Genomic DNA, 15,422 nt, shown 5'->3' with positions numbered 1-15,422 from the left:
ATAACTAAAACAGTAATTCTCTGCATCTTCATATTTATAGATTTCAAACTTAAAAAAACAGAGTAAAAAGGAAACAAAAGAATTGAAGCAATAAACAAGCTGGAAAAAAAATACAAAAGCAAATAATTACATACAGTCAGATATATGTAGTAATTTAAAGCTGTTTTAATTCTTCTTAAAAGTAAGTGTAACATAAAATGCCTAAACTAGAATTTTAAATTGATAAAATAAATAAAATAAGTTTGATGTCAAAAACACAACAATAAATTTAAAAAATCATTATATTAATATTAATTGGAATTATAAACAAAACTGAAATTCTCTGTATCTTTATATTTATAGATTTTAAACTTAAAAAAACAGAGTAAAAAAGAAAGAAAAGATATGAAGGAATAAACTAGCTGGGAAAAAAATACAAAAGCAAATAATTACATACAGTCAGAAATATGTAGTAATTTTAAGTTGATTTATTTCCTCTTAAATGTAAGTGTAATATAAAAAGCAGAAACTAGAATATTAAATTGATAAAATAAGTCTGAAGTAAAAAACACAACAATAAATTTTAAAAAAAGAATTATAATAACATTAATTGAAATTATATCCAAATCTGTTATTCACTGCATCTTCATATTTATTGATATTAAACATAAAAAAACAGTAAAAAAGAAAGAAAAGAGTTGAAGCAATAAACTAGCTGGAAAAAAATACATTAAAGCAAAAAATTATACAGTCAGATATATGCATTAATTTAAAGTTGATTTATTTCCTTTTAAAAGTAAGTGTAATATAAAAAGCCTAAACTAGAAATTTAAATTGATAAAATAAGTCTGAAGTCAAAAATGCAACAATAAAATTAAAAAAGCATTATAATAACATTAATTGAAATTATAATTAAAACTGTCATTCTCTGCATCTTCATTGATTTTAAACATAAAAAAACAGAGTAAAAAAGAAAGAAAAGAGTTGCTGAAAAAAAAAACACAAAAGCAAATAATTACATACAGTCATATATATGTAGTAATTTAAAGTTGTTTTACTTCTTCTCCAAAGTGTAATATAAAATGCCTAAACTAGAATTTTAAATTGATAAAATAAATAAAATAAGTTTAAAGTCAAAAACACAACAATAAATTTAAAAAAGCATTATAATAACATTAATTGAAATTATAAACAAAACTGTTATTCTCTGCATCTTCATATTTATTGATTTTAAACTTAAAAAAACAGAGTAAAAAGGAAACAAAAGAGTTGAAGCAATAAACAAGCTGGAAAAAAAATACAAAAGCAAATAATTACATACAGTCAGATATATGTAGTAATTTAAAGTTGATTTATTTCTTCTTAAAAGAGTAATATGAAAAGCCAGAAAAGTAATATGAGAATATGAGAAGTAATATGAGAATAGAAAAGTAATATGAGTAATATGAAACACAACAATAAATTTAAAAAAGCATTATTATAACATTAATTGAAATGATAGGTATAATCAAAACTGTTATTCTCTGCATCTTCATATTTATTGATTTTAAACTTAAAAAAACAGAGGGAAAAAAAAAGAGTTAAAGCAATAAACTAGCTGGAAAAAAAAAGGTCAAGCAGTAAACTAGCTGGAAAAAAAAATACAAAAGTATATAATTACATACAGTCAGATATATGTAGTAATTTAAAGTTGTTTTCTTTCTTCTTAAAAGTGCAATATAAAATGCAAAAATTAGAATTTTTAATTGAAATAGATTATAACAAAAACTGTTATTCTCAGCATCTTCATATTTATTGATTTTAAATTTAAAAAAAAAAAGTAAAAAAGAAAGAAATGAGTTTAAGCAATAAACTAGCTGGAAAAAAAAGAGTTAAAGCAATCAAATTAGCTGGGGAAAAAATACAAAAGTAAATAATTACATACCGTCAGATATATGCAGTTATTTAAATTGATAAAATAAGTCTGAAGTAAAAAACACGACAATAAATTTAAAAAAGAATTATAATAACATTAATTGAAATTATATCCAAAACTGTTATTCACTGCATCTTCATATTTATTGATATTAAACATAAAAAAACAGAGTAAAAAAGAAAGAAAAGAGTTGCTGGAAAAAAAAACACAAAAGCAAATAATCACATACAGTCATATATATGTAGTAACTTAAAGTTGTTTTATACCTTCTTAAAAGTGAATGTAATATAAAATGCCTAAACTAGAATTTTAAACTGATAAAATAAATAAAATAAGTCTAAAGTGAAAAACACAACAATAAATTGAAAAAGCATTATAATAACATTAATAGAAATTATAACTAAAACTGTTATTTTCTGCATCTTTATATTTACTGATTTTAAACTTAAAACAGAGTAAAAATAAAAAAAAAGAGTTGAAGCAATAAACTAGCTGGAAAAAAATACATTAAAGCAAATAATTACACAGTCAGATATATGTATTAATTTAAAGTTGATTTATTTCCTTTTAAAAGTAAGTGTAATATAAAAAGCCTAAACTAGAAATTTAAATTGATAAAATAAGTCTGAAGTCAAAAATACAACAATAAAATTAAAAAAGCATTATAATAACATTAATTGAAATTATAATTAAAACTGTCATTCTCTGCATCTTCATTGATTTTAAACATAAAAAAACAGAGTAAAAAAGAAAGAAAAGAGTTGCTGAAAAAAAAAAACACAAAAGCAAATAATTACATATAGTAATATATATGTAGTAATTTAAACTTGTTTTATTTCTTCTCAAAAGTTTAATATGAAATGCCTAAACTAGAATTTTAAATTGATAAAATAAGTCTGAAGTCAAAAATACAACAATAAAATTAAAAAAGCATAATAATAACACTAATTGAAATTATAATTAAAACTGTTATTCTCTGCATTTTCATTGATTTTAAACATAAAAAACAGAGTAAAAAAGAAAGAAAAAAGTTGCTGAAAAAAAAACACAAAAGCAAATAATTACATACAGTCATACATATTCAGTAATTTTAAGTTGTTTTATATCTTCTTAAAAGTGAATGTAATATGAAATACCTAAACTAGAATTTTAAATTGATAAAATAAATAAAATAAGTCTAAAGTGAAAAACACAACAATAAATTTAAAAAAGCATTATAATAACATTAATTGAAATTATAACTAAAACTGATATTTTCTGCATCTTCATATATACTGATTTTAAACTTAAAAAAACAGAGTTAAAAAGGAAGAATAGAGTTGAAGCAATATACTAGCTGGAAAAAAATACAAAAGCAAATAATTTTGTACACTACGATATATGTAGTAATTTAAAGTTGATTTATTTCTTCTTAAAAGAGTAATATGAAAAGCCTAAACTAGAATTTTAAATAGAAAAATAAATAAAATAAGTCTGAAGTCAAAAACACAACAACAAATTTAAAAAAGCATTATAAAAACATTAATTGAAATGATAGGTATAATCAAAACTGTTATTCTCTGCATCTTCATATTTATTGATATTAAACTCAAAAAAACAGTAAAAAAGAAAGAAAAGAGTTGCTGAAAAAAAAAAACACACAAAAGCAAATAATTACATACAGTAATATATATGTAGTAATTTAAACTTGTTTTACTTCTTCTCAAAAGTTTAATATGAAATGCCTAAACAAGAATTTTAAATTGATAAAATAAATAAAATAAGTCTAAAGTGAAAAACACACAATAAATTAAAAAAGCATTATAATAACATTAATTGAAATTATAACTAAAACAGTAATTCTCTGCATCTTCATATTTATAGATTTCAAACTTAAAAAAACAGAGTAAAAAGGAAACAAAAGAATTGAAGCAATAAACAAGCTGGAAAAAAAATACAAAAGCAAATAATTACATACAGTCAGATATATGTAGTAATTTAAAGCTGTTTTAATTCTTCTTAAAAGTAAGTGTAACATAAAATGCCTAAACTAGAATTTTAAATTGATAAAATAAATAAAATAAGTTTGATGTCAAAAACACAACAATAAATTTAAAAAATCATTATATTAATATTAATTGGAATTATAAACAAAACTGAAATTCTCTGTATCTTTATATTTATAGATTTTAAACTTAAAAAAACAGAGTAAAAAAGAAAGAAAAGATATGAAGGAATAAACTAGCTGGGAAAAAAATACAAAAGCAAATAATTACATACAGTCAGAAATATGTAGTAATTTTAAGTTGATTTATTTCCTCTTAAATGTAAGTGTAATATAAAAAGCAGAAACTAGAATATTAAATTGATAAAATAAGTCTGAAGTAAAAAACACAACAATAAATTTTAAAAAAAGAATTATAATAACATTAATTGAAATTATATCCAAATCTGTTATTCACTGCATCTTCATATTTATTGATATTAAACATAAAAAAACAGTAAAAAAGAAAGAAAAGAGTTGAAGCAATAAACTAGCTGGAAAAAAATACATTAAAGCAAAAAATTATACAGTCAGATATATGCATTAATTTAAAGTTGATTTATTTCCTTTTAAAAGTAAGTGTAATATAAAAAGCCTAAACTAGAAATTTAAATTGATAAAATAAGTCTGAAGTCAAAAATGCAACAATAAAATTAAAAAAGCATTATAATAACATTAATTGAAATTATAATTAAAACTGTCATTCTCTGCATCTTCATTGATTTTAAACATAAAAAAACAGAGTAAAAAAGAAAGAAAAGAGTTGCTGAAAAAAAAAACACAAAAGCAAATAATTACATACAGTCATATATATGTAGTAATTTAAAGTTGTTTTACTTCTTCTCCAAAGTGTAATATAAAATGCCTAAACTAGAATTTTAAATTGATAAAATAAATAAAATAAGTTTAAAGTCAAAAACACAACAATAAATTTAAAAAAGCATTATAATAACATTAATTGAAATTATAAACAAAACTGTTATTCTCTGCATCTTCATATTTATTGATTTTAAACTTAAAAAAACAGAGTAAAAAGGAAACAAAAGAGTTGAAGCAATAAACAAGCTGGAAAAAAAATACAAAAGCAAATAATTACATACAGTCAGATATATGTAGTAATTTAAAGTTGATTTATTTCTTCTTAAAAGAGTAATATGAAAAGCCAGAAAAGTAATATGAGAATATGAGAAGTAATATGAGAATAGAAAAGTAATATGAGTAATATGAAACACAACAATAAATTTAAAAAAGCATTATTATAACATTAATTGAAATGATAGGTATAATCAAAACTGTTATTCTCTGCATCTTCATATTTATTGATTTTAAACTTAAAAAAACAGAGGGAAAAAAAAAGAGTTAAAGCAATAAACTAGCTGGAAAAAAAAAGGTCAAGCAGTAAACTAGCTGGAAAAAAAAATACAAAAGTATATAATTACATACAGTCAGATATATGTAGTAATTTAAAGTTGTTTTCTTTCTTCTTAAAAGTGCAATATAAAATGCAAAAATTAGAATTTTTAATTGAAATAGATTATAACAAAAACTGTTATTCTCAGCATCTTCATATTTATTGATTTTAAATTTAAAAAAACAGAGTAAAAAAGAAAGAAATGAGTTTAAGCAATAAACTAGCTGGAAAAAAAAGAGTTAAAGCAATCAAATTAGCTGGGGAAAAAATACAAAAGTAAATAATTACATACCGTCAGATATATGCAGTTATTTAAATTGATAAAATAAGTCTGAAGTAAAAAACACGACAATAAATTTAAAAAAGAATTATAATTACATTAATTGAAATTATATCCAAAACTGTTATTCACTGCATCTTCATATTTATTGATATTAAACATAAAAAAACAGAGTAAAAAAGAAAGAAAAGAGTTGCTGGAAAAAAAAACACAAAAGCAAATAATCACATACAGTCATATATATGTAGTAATTTAAAGTTGTTTTATACCTTCTTAAAAGTGAATGTAATATAAAATGCCTAAACTAGAATTTTAAACTGATAAAATAAATAAAATAAGTCTAAAGTGAAAAACACAACAATAAATTGAAAAAGCATTATAATAACATTAATAGAAATTATAACTAAAACTGTTATTTTCTGCATCTTTATATTTACTGATTTTAAACTTAAAACAGAGTAAAAATAAAAAAAAAGAGTTGAAGCAATAAACTAGCTGGAAAAAAATACATTAAAGCAAATAATTACACAGTCAGATATATGTATTAATTTAAAGTTGATTTATTTCCTTTTAAAAGTAAGTGTAATATAAAAAGCCTAAACTAGAAATTTAAATTGATAAAATAAGTCTGAAGTCAAAAATACAACAATAAAATTAAAAAAGCATTATAATAACATTAATTGAAATTATAATTAAAACTGTCATTCTCTGCATCTTCATTGATTTTAAACATAAAAAAACAGAGTAAAAAAGAAAGAAAAGAGTTGCTGAAAAAAAAAAACACAAAAGCAAATAATTACATATAGTAATATATATGTAGTAATTTAAACTTGTTTTATTTCTTCTCAAAAGTTTAATATGAAATGCCTAAACTAGAATTTTAAATTGATAAAATAAGTCTGAAGTCAAAAATACAACAATAAAATTAAAAAAGCATAATAATAACACTAATTGAAATTATAATTAAAACTGTTATTCTCTGCATTTTCATTGATTTTAAACATAAAAAAACAGAGTAAAAAAGAAAGAAAAAAGTTGCTGAAAAAAAAAACACAAAAGCAAATAATTACATACAGTAATATATATGTAGTAATTTAAACTTGTTTTACTTCTTCTCAAAAGTTTAATGTGAAATGCCTAAACTAGAATTTTAAATTGATAAAATAAGTCTGAAGTCAAAAATACAACAATAAAATTAAAAAAGCATTATAATAACATTAATTGAAATTATAATTAAAACTGTTATTCTCTGCATCTTCATATATACTGATTTTAAACTTAAAAAAACAGAGTTAAAAAGGAAGAATAGAGTTGAAGCAATAGACTAGCTGGAAAAAAAATACAAAAGCAAATAATTACGTACAATCAGATATATGTAGTAATTTAAAGCTGTTTTAATTCTCAAAAGTGTAATATAAAATGCCTAAACTAGAATTTTAAATTGATAAAAGAAATAACACAAGTTAGAAGTCAAAAACACAACAATAAATTTAAAAACTCATTATAATAATATTAATTGAAATGATAGGTAAAACCAAAACTGTTATACTCTGTATCTTCATATTTTTTGATTTTAAACTTAAAAAAAAAACACAGTAAAGAAAAAAAAAGTGTTGAAGCAATAAACTAGCTGGAAAAAAAAACATTAAAGCAAATAATTACATACAGTCAGATATATGTATTAATTTAAAGTTGATTTATTTCCTCTTAAATGTAAGTGTAATATAAAAAGCAGAAACTAGAATATTAAATTGATAAAATAAGTCTGAAGTCAAAAATACAACAATAAAATTAAAAAAGCATTATAATAACATTGAAATTATAATTAAAACTGTTATTCTCTGCATTTTCATTGATTTTAAACATAAAAAAACAGAGTAAAAAAGAAAGAAAAGAGTTGCTGGAAAAAAACACAAAAGCAAATAATTACATATAGTAATATATATGTAGTAATTTAAAGTTGTTATATATCTTCTTAAAAGTGAATGTAATATAAAATGCCTAAACTAGAATTTTAAACTGATAAAATAAATAAAATAAGTCTAAAGTGATAAACACAACAATAAATTGAAAAAGCATTATAATAACATTAATAGAAATTATAACTAAAACTGTTATTTTCTGCATCTTTATATTTACTGATTTTAAACTTAAAAAAACAGAGTAAAAAAAGAAAGAAAAGAGTTGAAGCAATAAACTAGCTCAAAAAAAAATACAAATGCAAATAATTACATACAGTCAGATACATGTAGTAATTTAAACTTGTTTTACTTCTTCTCAAAAGTGTAATATAAAATGCCTAAACTAGAATTTTAAATTGATAAAATAAGTCTGAAGTAAAAAACACAACAATAAATTAAAAAAAGCATTATAATAACATTAATTGAAATTATATCCAAAACTGTTATTTTCTGCATCTTTATATTTACTGATTTTAAACTTAAAAAAACAGAGTAAAAAAAAAAAAAAGAGTTGAAGCAATAAACTAGCTGGAAAAAAATACATTAAAGCAAAAAATTATACAGTCAGATATATGTATTAATTTAAAGTTGATTTATTTCCTTTTAAAAGTAAGTGTAATATAAAAAGCCTAAACTAGAAATTTAAATTGATAAAATAAGTCTGAAGTCAAAAATACAACAATAAAATTAAAAAAGCATTATAATAACATTAATTGAAATTATAATTAAAACTGTCATTCTCTGCATCTTCATTGATTTTAAACATAAAAAAACAGAGTAAAAAAGAAAGAAAAGAGTTGCTGGAAAAAAAAACACAAAAGCAAATAATTACATATAGTAATATATATGTAGTAATTTAAAGTTGTTATATATCTTCTTAAAACTGAATGTAATATAAAATGCCTAAATTAGAATTTTAAACTGATAAAATAAATAAAATAAGTTTGAAGTCAAAAACACAATAAATTAAAAAAAAAAACATTATAATAACATTAATTGAAATTATAACTAAAACTGTTATTTTCTGCATCTTCATATATACTGATTTTAAACTTAAAAAAACAGAGTTAAAAAGGAAGAATAGAGTTGAAGCAATAGACTAGCTGGAAAAAAAAATACAAAAGCAAATAATTACATACAATCAGATATGTGTAGTAATTTAAAGCTGCTTTAATTCTTCTTAAAAGTAAGTGTAACATAAAATGCCTAAACTAGAATTTTAAATTGATAAAATAAATAACACAGGTTAGAAGTCAAAAACACAACAATAAATTTAAAAACGCATTATAATAATACTAATTGAAATGATAGGCAAAACCAAAACTGTTATACTCTGTATCTTCATATTTTTTGATTTTAAACTTTAAAAAAAAACGCAGTGAAAAAAAAAAGAGTTGAAGCAATAAACTAGCTGGAAAAAAAACATTAAAGCAAATAATTTTACAGTCAGATATATGTATTAATTTAAAGTTGATTTATTTCCTTTTAAAAGTAAGTGTAATATAAAAAGCCTAAACTAGAAATTTAAATTGATAAAATAAGTCTGAAGTCAAAAATACAACAATAAAATTAAAAAAGCATTATAATAACATTAATTGAAATTATAATTAAAACTGTTATTCTCTGTATCTTCATATTTATTGATTTTAAACATAAAAAAACAGAGTAAAAAAAAAAGAAAAGAGTTGCTGAAAAAAAAACACAAAAGCAAATAATTACATACAGTAATATATATGTAGTAATTTAAACTTGTTTTACTTCCTCTCAAAAGTTTAATATGAAATGCCTAAACTAGAATTTTAAATTGATAAAATAAGTCTGAAGTCAAAAATACAACAATAAAATTAAAAAAGCATTATAATAACATTGAAATTATAATTAAAACTGTTATTCTCTGCATTTTCATTGATTTTAAACATAAAAAAACAGAGTAAAAAAGAAAGAAAAGAGTGGCTGAAAAAAAAAACACAAAAGCAAATAATTACATACAGTAATATATATGTAGTAATTTAAACTTGTTTTACTTCTTCTCAAAAGTTTAATGTGAAATGCCTAAACTAGAATTTTAAATTGATAAAATAAGTCTGAAGTCAAAAATACAACAATAAAATTAAAAAAGCATTATAATAACATTAATTGAAATTATAATTAAAACTGTTATTCTCTGCATCTTCATATTTACTGATTTTAAACTTGAAAAAACAGAGTTAAAAAGGAAGAATAGAGTTGAAGCAATAGACTAGCTGGAAAAAAAATACAAAAGCAAATAATTACATACAATCAGATATATGTAGTAATTTAAAGCTGTTTTAATTCTCAAAAGTGTAATATAAATGCCTAAACTAGAATTTTAAATTGATAAAATAAATAACACAAGTTAGAAGTCAAAAACACAACAATAAATTTAAAAACTCATTATAATAATATTAATTGAAATGATAGGTAAAACCAAAACTGTTATACTCTGTATCTTCCTATTTTTTGATTTTAAACTCAAAAAAAACACAGTAAAGAAAAAAAAAAGTGTTGAAGCAATAAACTAGCTGGAAAAAAAACATTAAAGCAAATAATTACATACAGTCAGATATATGTATTGATTTAAAGTTGATTTATTTCCTTTTAAAAGTAAGTGTAATATAAAAACCCTAAACTAGAAATTTAAATTGATAAAATAAGTCTGAAGTAAAAAAACAACAATAAATTTAAAAAAGCATTATAATAACATTAATAGAAATTATATCCAAAACTGTTATTCTTCTCATCTTCATATTTATTAATTTTAAACTTAAAAAATCAAGAGTAAAAAAGGAAGAATAGATTCGAAGCAATAAACTAGCTGGAAAAAAGATACAAAAGCAAATAATTATGTACACTACGATATATGTAGTAATTTAAAGTTGATTTATTTCTTCTTAAAAGTGTGACATAAAATGCCTATACTAGAATTTTAAATTGATAAAATAAATAAAAATAAGTCTAAAGTCAAAAACAGAACAATAAATTTAAAAAAATATTATAATATCATAAATTGAAATGATAGGCATAACCAAAACTGTTATTCTCTGCATCTTCAGGTTTATTGATTTTAAACTTAAAAAAAAAAACAGAGTAAAAAAGAAAGAAAAGAGTTGAAGCAATAAACTAGCTGGAAAAAAAACACAAAAGCAAATAATTACATACAGTCAGATACATGTAGTAATTTAAAGTTGTTCTATATCTTCTTAAAAGTAAATGTAATATAAAATGTCTAAAATAGAATTTTAAATTGATAAAATAAATAAGTCTGAAGTCAAAAACACAACAATAAATTTAAAAAAGCATTATAATAACATTAATTGAAATTATAAACAAAAGTGTAATTCTCTGCATCCTCATATTTATTGATTTTAAACTTAAAAAAAAAACAGAGTAAAAAAAAAAAAAAAAAAGAGTTGACGTATATATTAATACTAAATTAATAGTATATAGTATTAAGAGTATATATTAATATTTACAATATATTAATATTTACAATATATTAATAGTAAAATAATATTTGAAAAATTATTCATATAACTATGAAAACAACAATCATTCTGTAAATAATACAATAGAGAGAATAAACAACTACTTCTCTTTAATGTGAGATTCGTGCAAAATCAAACAACAAAGTAAATTTACTTACTAGAGAAGTTCAAATATTTAAAAAAAATTATAAAGGCTTGGCATAGTTAAAATTGAAAAATAACACCAATTTGCACCACAATATAATATCATAAACTTTAAAAATCAAACATATGACGAGGAGAATACGAATACCAAATAAACATCCTAAAAATTAAGACTCTCAAATATGTCATTTCATTATTCTGCGTGTAAGATTTGTAATATGCTAAAAAGAGATCAGCTGAAAATAACATCAATTTACACCACAATATAATATCATAAACATTATAAATCAAACAATATGACCCAGAGAATACAAATATCAAATAAACATTCTAAAAATTAAGAATCACAAATATGTCATTTCATTATCATGTGAATAAGATTGGCGATACGTTAAAAAGAGATCAGATAAAAAATATAATTAGAATAGATTTATGATACAGTTGAACCTCATTAACACGAAACTGCATAACGTGAAATATCGATTTACATGAAACACAGTGCAGTTTTTCACAGAGACTGTAAAATTCTCTATGTGAAAAATATTTAGCGCATTATGCAGCAATTATCATGAAATTTATAGAATTTCGTAAAATCCACTGGATTTTTTCCTAGCCATGTTTGTTTAATAATGAAACAAATCCTTCATTTTTACATATTTATCATAAAGAATTTTAACAAAACAAAACACAACATGCGATTCCTTAATAATCAAATAATGGTTATTAAAATAACTTACTGTGGAATGGTAGGACGTGGCGGAGGAAACTGCTGCATATTATTGATGCCAGTACCACCTGTTGCAGTGGGTGCCACTTTTAAATCTTCCAACTGGGCATTTAGGTCAAAAAAAGAGTTAATATGGTCCGATGTGATGGACATCTTTACTAGAAATAAAAAAAGAATTTTAATACTAGTTTTTAATTAATCTACAAACTACAAAATAATACAATTAGTTTATAGAGTATAAAAGATAATACAATAAGTCTTCAATTTAATACAATTAGTCCATAGACTAAACAGGATATAACCTACAGTGTTCATTCTAAACAAAGTTGGTCCTTTTGATGAAAGATTTACTCTTTTGAGCCTATAAACCAGGGATCCCCAACCCGAATTGCTTATTGCTAGTATTAAACATGCGTACTTATTGTTTTAAAATAAATAAATTTGTATCTTGAAAATAGCCCTTAAATGTTTATTTGAAAAATATTATTAAATTGTGTCCTATTGAATTTTGGAGAAAAAATTTTTTTTCTGGAAATTAAATAATGCATATGTTGATATTCTTTTGACATTTATGAAAAGAAATTTTATCATTAGTGCCAGGGTTGGGTTTTTGACGTCAAAAAGTGGTTTTTGACATGACAAGGGTATAATACTGGTTTAAACCGTCAAAAACCCGTCAAAAATGTCAAAAACTAAAGTTTGACAAAAAAATATATAAACTTCAAAACTACCAGCAGTTGCCATGCATTATATTGAAATTTAATTATACTATAGGTAATCAGCAGGTTTTAAAATATTTTTTAATTAAAATTAAGGTAAAACAACAGATTTAAAATCTCAGAAATTTATATTCAAATGCATGTGCAGAAAAATTTTGCACAAAATTTTTTTAAATATTTATATTTTGAAAAAAAAAAATTTTTTTTTTTTGATACTTAAGAAAATTGAAAGTTTATTACTATGCATTTTTGACATATAAGGAGCATATAACTAATATTTATAAGGAACTTACAAGTTATGTTGTATAAATACAAACTTGATACAAGTGTATGAAAAAAAATTTTAATGTTATACTGAATATCTTTATTATCCAGTATGTTAATTTGAATTTAAAAGTAGTTATATTTGGGAATAATGATAAATATAATTCATATTGTTTATTATATTTATTTATAATTATTACACTTATCATTTTAAAACAATTTTTACCTCTTAATTTTTTTTCCCCACTTGTATTAAGAATACAAATAATGCATATCTTGAAAGCAAGAAGTAATTATTCAACAGCTGAATATTTAGATATTCAACAAAACTATATCGTATTCAGCAAAATGAAATTCACAAGTATTTGGATAAACTAAATTTTCAGCATAGTAAATGAATAGGCTGAATATACTGTAAATCGACACTAACTACTCTGTGTATTTAACAGAAAGCACTTAAATTTGTATTGTCTTATGTTAAAAAGATTATTAAGTAGATTTAAAAGAATATTAAAAAGATTTTTCTTTAAAAGATGTCTAATGTACAAAACTGCTAATGTTTATCTTTAAAAATGTCTAATTTTTAGTATAATCTATACTATACACTAAATTTGGTTAAAAATAAATTTCTTAATAATATCACTGCAGATTTTCAATAACACATGAAAATGAATACATAATATTACAAAAGATGTGAGCTTTCAAAAGTACAAGATTTTGGTTACTATTCAAAATATAACTGTTTCTTCAAAATTTTAAATTTATTTTTTCTAGAACATATTTACAAACACTATTCTTTATAAAAAATATATAAATTTTATGTATTAATTAAATTTCACATATGAATATAGGTTTTTGACATTTTCGACATTTTTGACAGTGAGGTTTTTGACGTGACGGTTTAAACCATGGTTTAAACTGTCAAAAACTGTCACATGTCAAAAACCTGCCAACCCTGATTAGTGCGCAACTAATGATCGTGTTGTTAACACATTTGTCCATAATAATTTCACACGTGTCGTGGCTTTTTAAATTTCGATATTTCAAATTATTACAATACAATGATTATCAATTTGAGAACTCACTTTTCAAGACATGTTCAATTCACTACAAATCATTGCATTTTTCAAGTAATTTTTAAACTCCAATGTTTTGTATTAAAACGACATTATTATAACACATAAATTTCAATTTCACCTTCTTCAGGTAAAATTGAATTTTATGTGTTGTGACAAGTGAACAACACATAAGATTTCCAGATTTGAGTGACAACCATGTCCAGGTAATAAACACTGGACACGGTTGTCACTTAAATCTGGAAAAGATGTTCCCCGTGATTTCTATACACAATACATAAAAAGGAAACACAAAATAACAGTGCAAATGTGTGATCTTATATTAAGATAACTAATACTCGTTTCAATTGCTGGAAAAACTTAGAGAAATAGAGAACAGTTCAACATACATAAAAAAAAAAAATAATGATACAGCAAATGAAATAGTAAAGTACCTATGGCTGAACTATCTTTAAATCTTAATTTGCACATTGAAAGGTCAACATTTTGTAAAAGAAAAAAAAAAAATTCCCTGTATTTGCACAGTTTAGAATGAAACATTCAAAATTCCCTGCATTTTCCCTGTGGAGTGGCAACCCTACAGGGAGTCATCCTCCCTGCATTATCTTCTCCCTTTACTCATACCTTCCCCCTTGTCATCAGGGGTCTGTCCAAACATTTTGTGAAAGGTCCTGTTTTTGCAAAATTGTGAAAAAATGACTTGTAATTTGAGAATAAACGTTAAGTCACTTTCTTTCAACTAGTGTCCTGCTTTTGTGAATTTGTGCAAATAGGGTCCTGCAATTGCAAAAAACTTTTCCAAGAAGTTTTTAAATTGTAAATAGATACAAGATTATGCTCAACACTGTAAAATTATAATTAAAAAAATTAAATTTTCAAAAATAAACAGCAATTGCTGCTACTAAATTAAGGACGCAACATACAAATATTTGGCATTCAGCGTACACTGCTGAAAGCAGAATATTAATTTCGGACGAATAAAGAAAGAAGCGTCAGCCGAAGACAAAACTTAGTTCGTTTACATCTGCCTCCCCCCACCCGGGAAGGTTTTATTCGATTAACAAAACAATAATGAAGATAAACAATTTTGTGAAGGGTCAGATTAAAAGATAAATTATTTTGTGAAGGGTCCATTTTTAAGTTAAAATATTTTGAGAAGGGTCCGCTTTTATGAAAAGATATTTTGTAAGGGCCCCTTAATGGACCCAAATTTCTTCTAAACAGACCCCTGAGATCTCAGCAAAAAATTTATGAAAACCATTTTTGCTCTAGGGAATTTAAATATTGAATGACCAAAAAAAAAAAAATATATATATATATTCTTGGAAACAGAACTAACAAGAATCGTGTCATGTGCTTTATTATTAATAATTACAGACTATCAAAGACTAATTTTTCACAATAAAATGAGCTATAT

The 15,422-nt window shown here is 22.4% G+C and overlaps 1 protein-coding gene across 6 annotated transcripts in view; it reads right to left on the bottom strand.

Annotated features, from left to right (window-relative positions):
- LOC147816769 (ATP-dependent RNA helicase TDRD9-like) overlaps positions 1-15,422 on the bottom strand; it is a 42,025-nt gene that overhangs the window by 24,732 nt on the left and 1,871 nt on the right. For 4 of the 6 annotated variants that reach the window (XR_015429077.1, XR_015429076.1, XR_015429078.1 and 1 more), the window contains exon 2: positions 11,957-12,104. Coding sequence is in view for 1 of the 6 variants with exons in the window: in XM_087151127.1 (XP_087007253.1) it covers positions 9,342-9,360; positions 11,957-12,104 (167 nt within the window). In the remaining 5 variants the exon portion in view is untranslated. Of the gene's footprint in view, positions 1-9,310; positions 9,361-11,956; positions 12,105-15,422 lie in introns of those variants that run through there. The other 2 variants (XM_087151127.1, XR_015429079.1) reach the window with 2 other exon arrangements.

Source organism: Parasteatoda tepidariorum, chromosome 1 (genome assembly GCF_982258835.1).
Source record: "Parasteatoda tepidariorum strain Cologne lab strain chromosome 1, Ptep-v5.0, whole genome shotgun sequence".
Taxonomy (NCBI): Eukaryota; Metazoa; Arthropoda; class Arachnida; order Araneae; family Theridiidae; genus Parasteatoda; species Parasteatoda tepidariorum.
The sequence above is the reverse complement of the archived record's forward strand: the minus strand, read 5'-3'. Positions and strand labels throughout refer to the sequence as shown.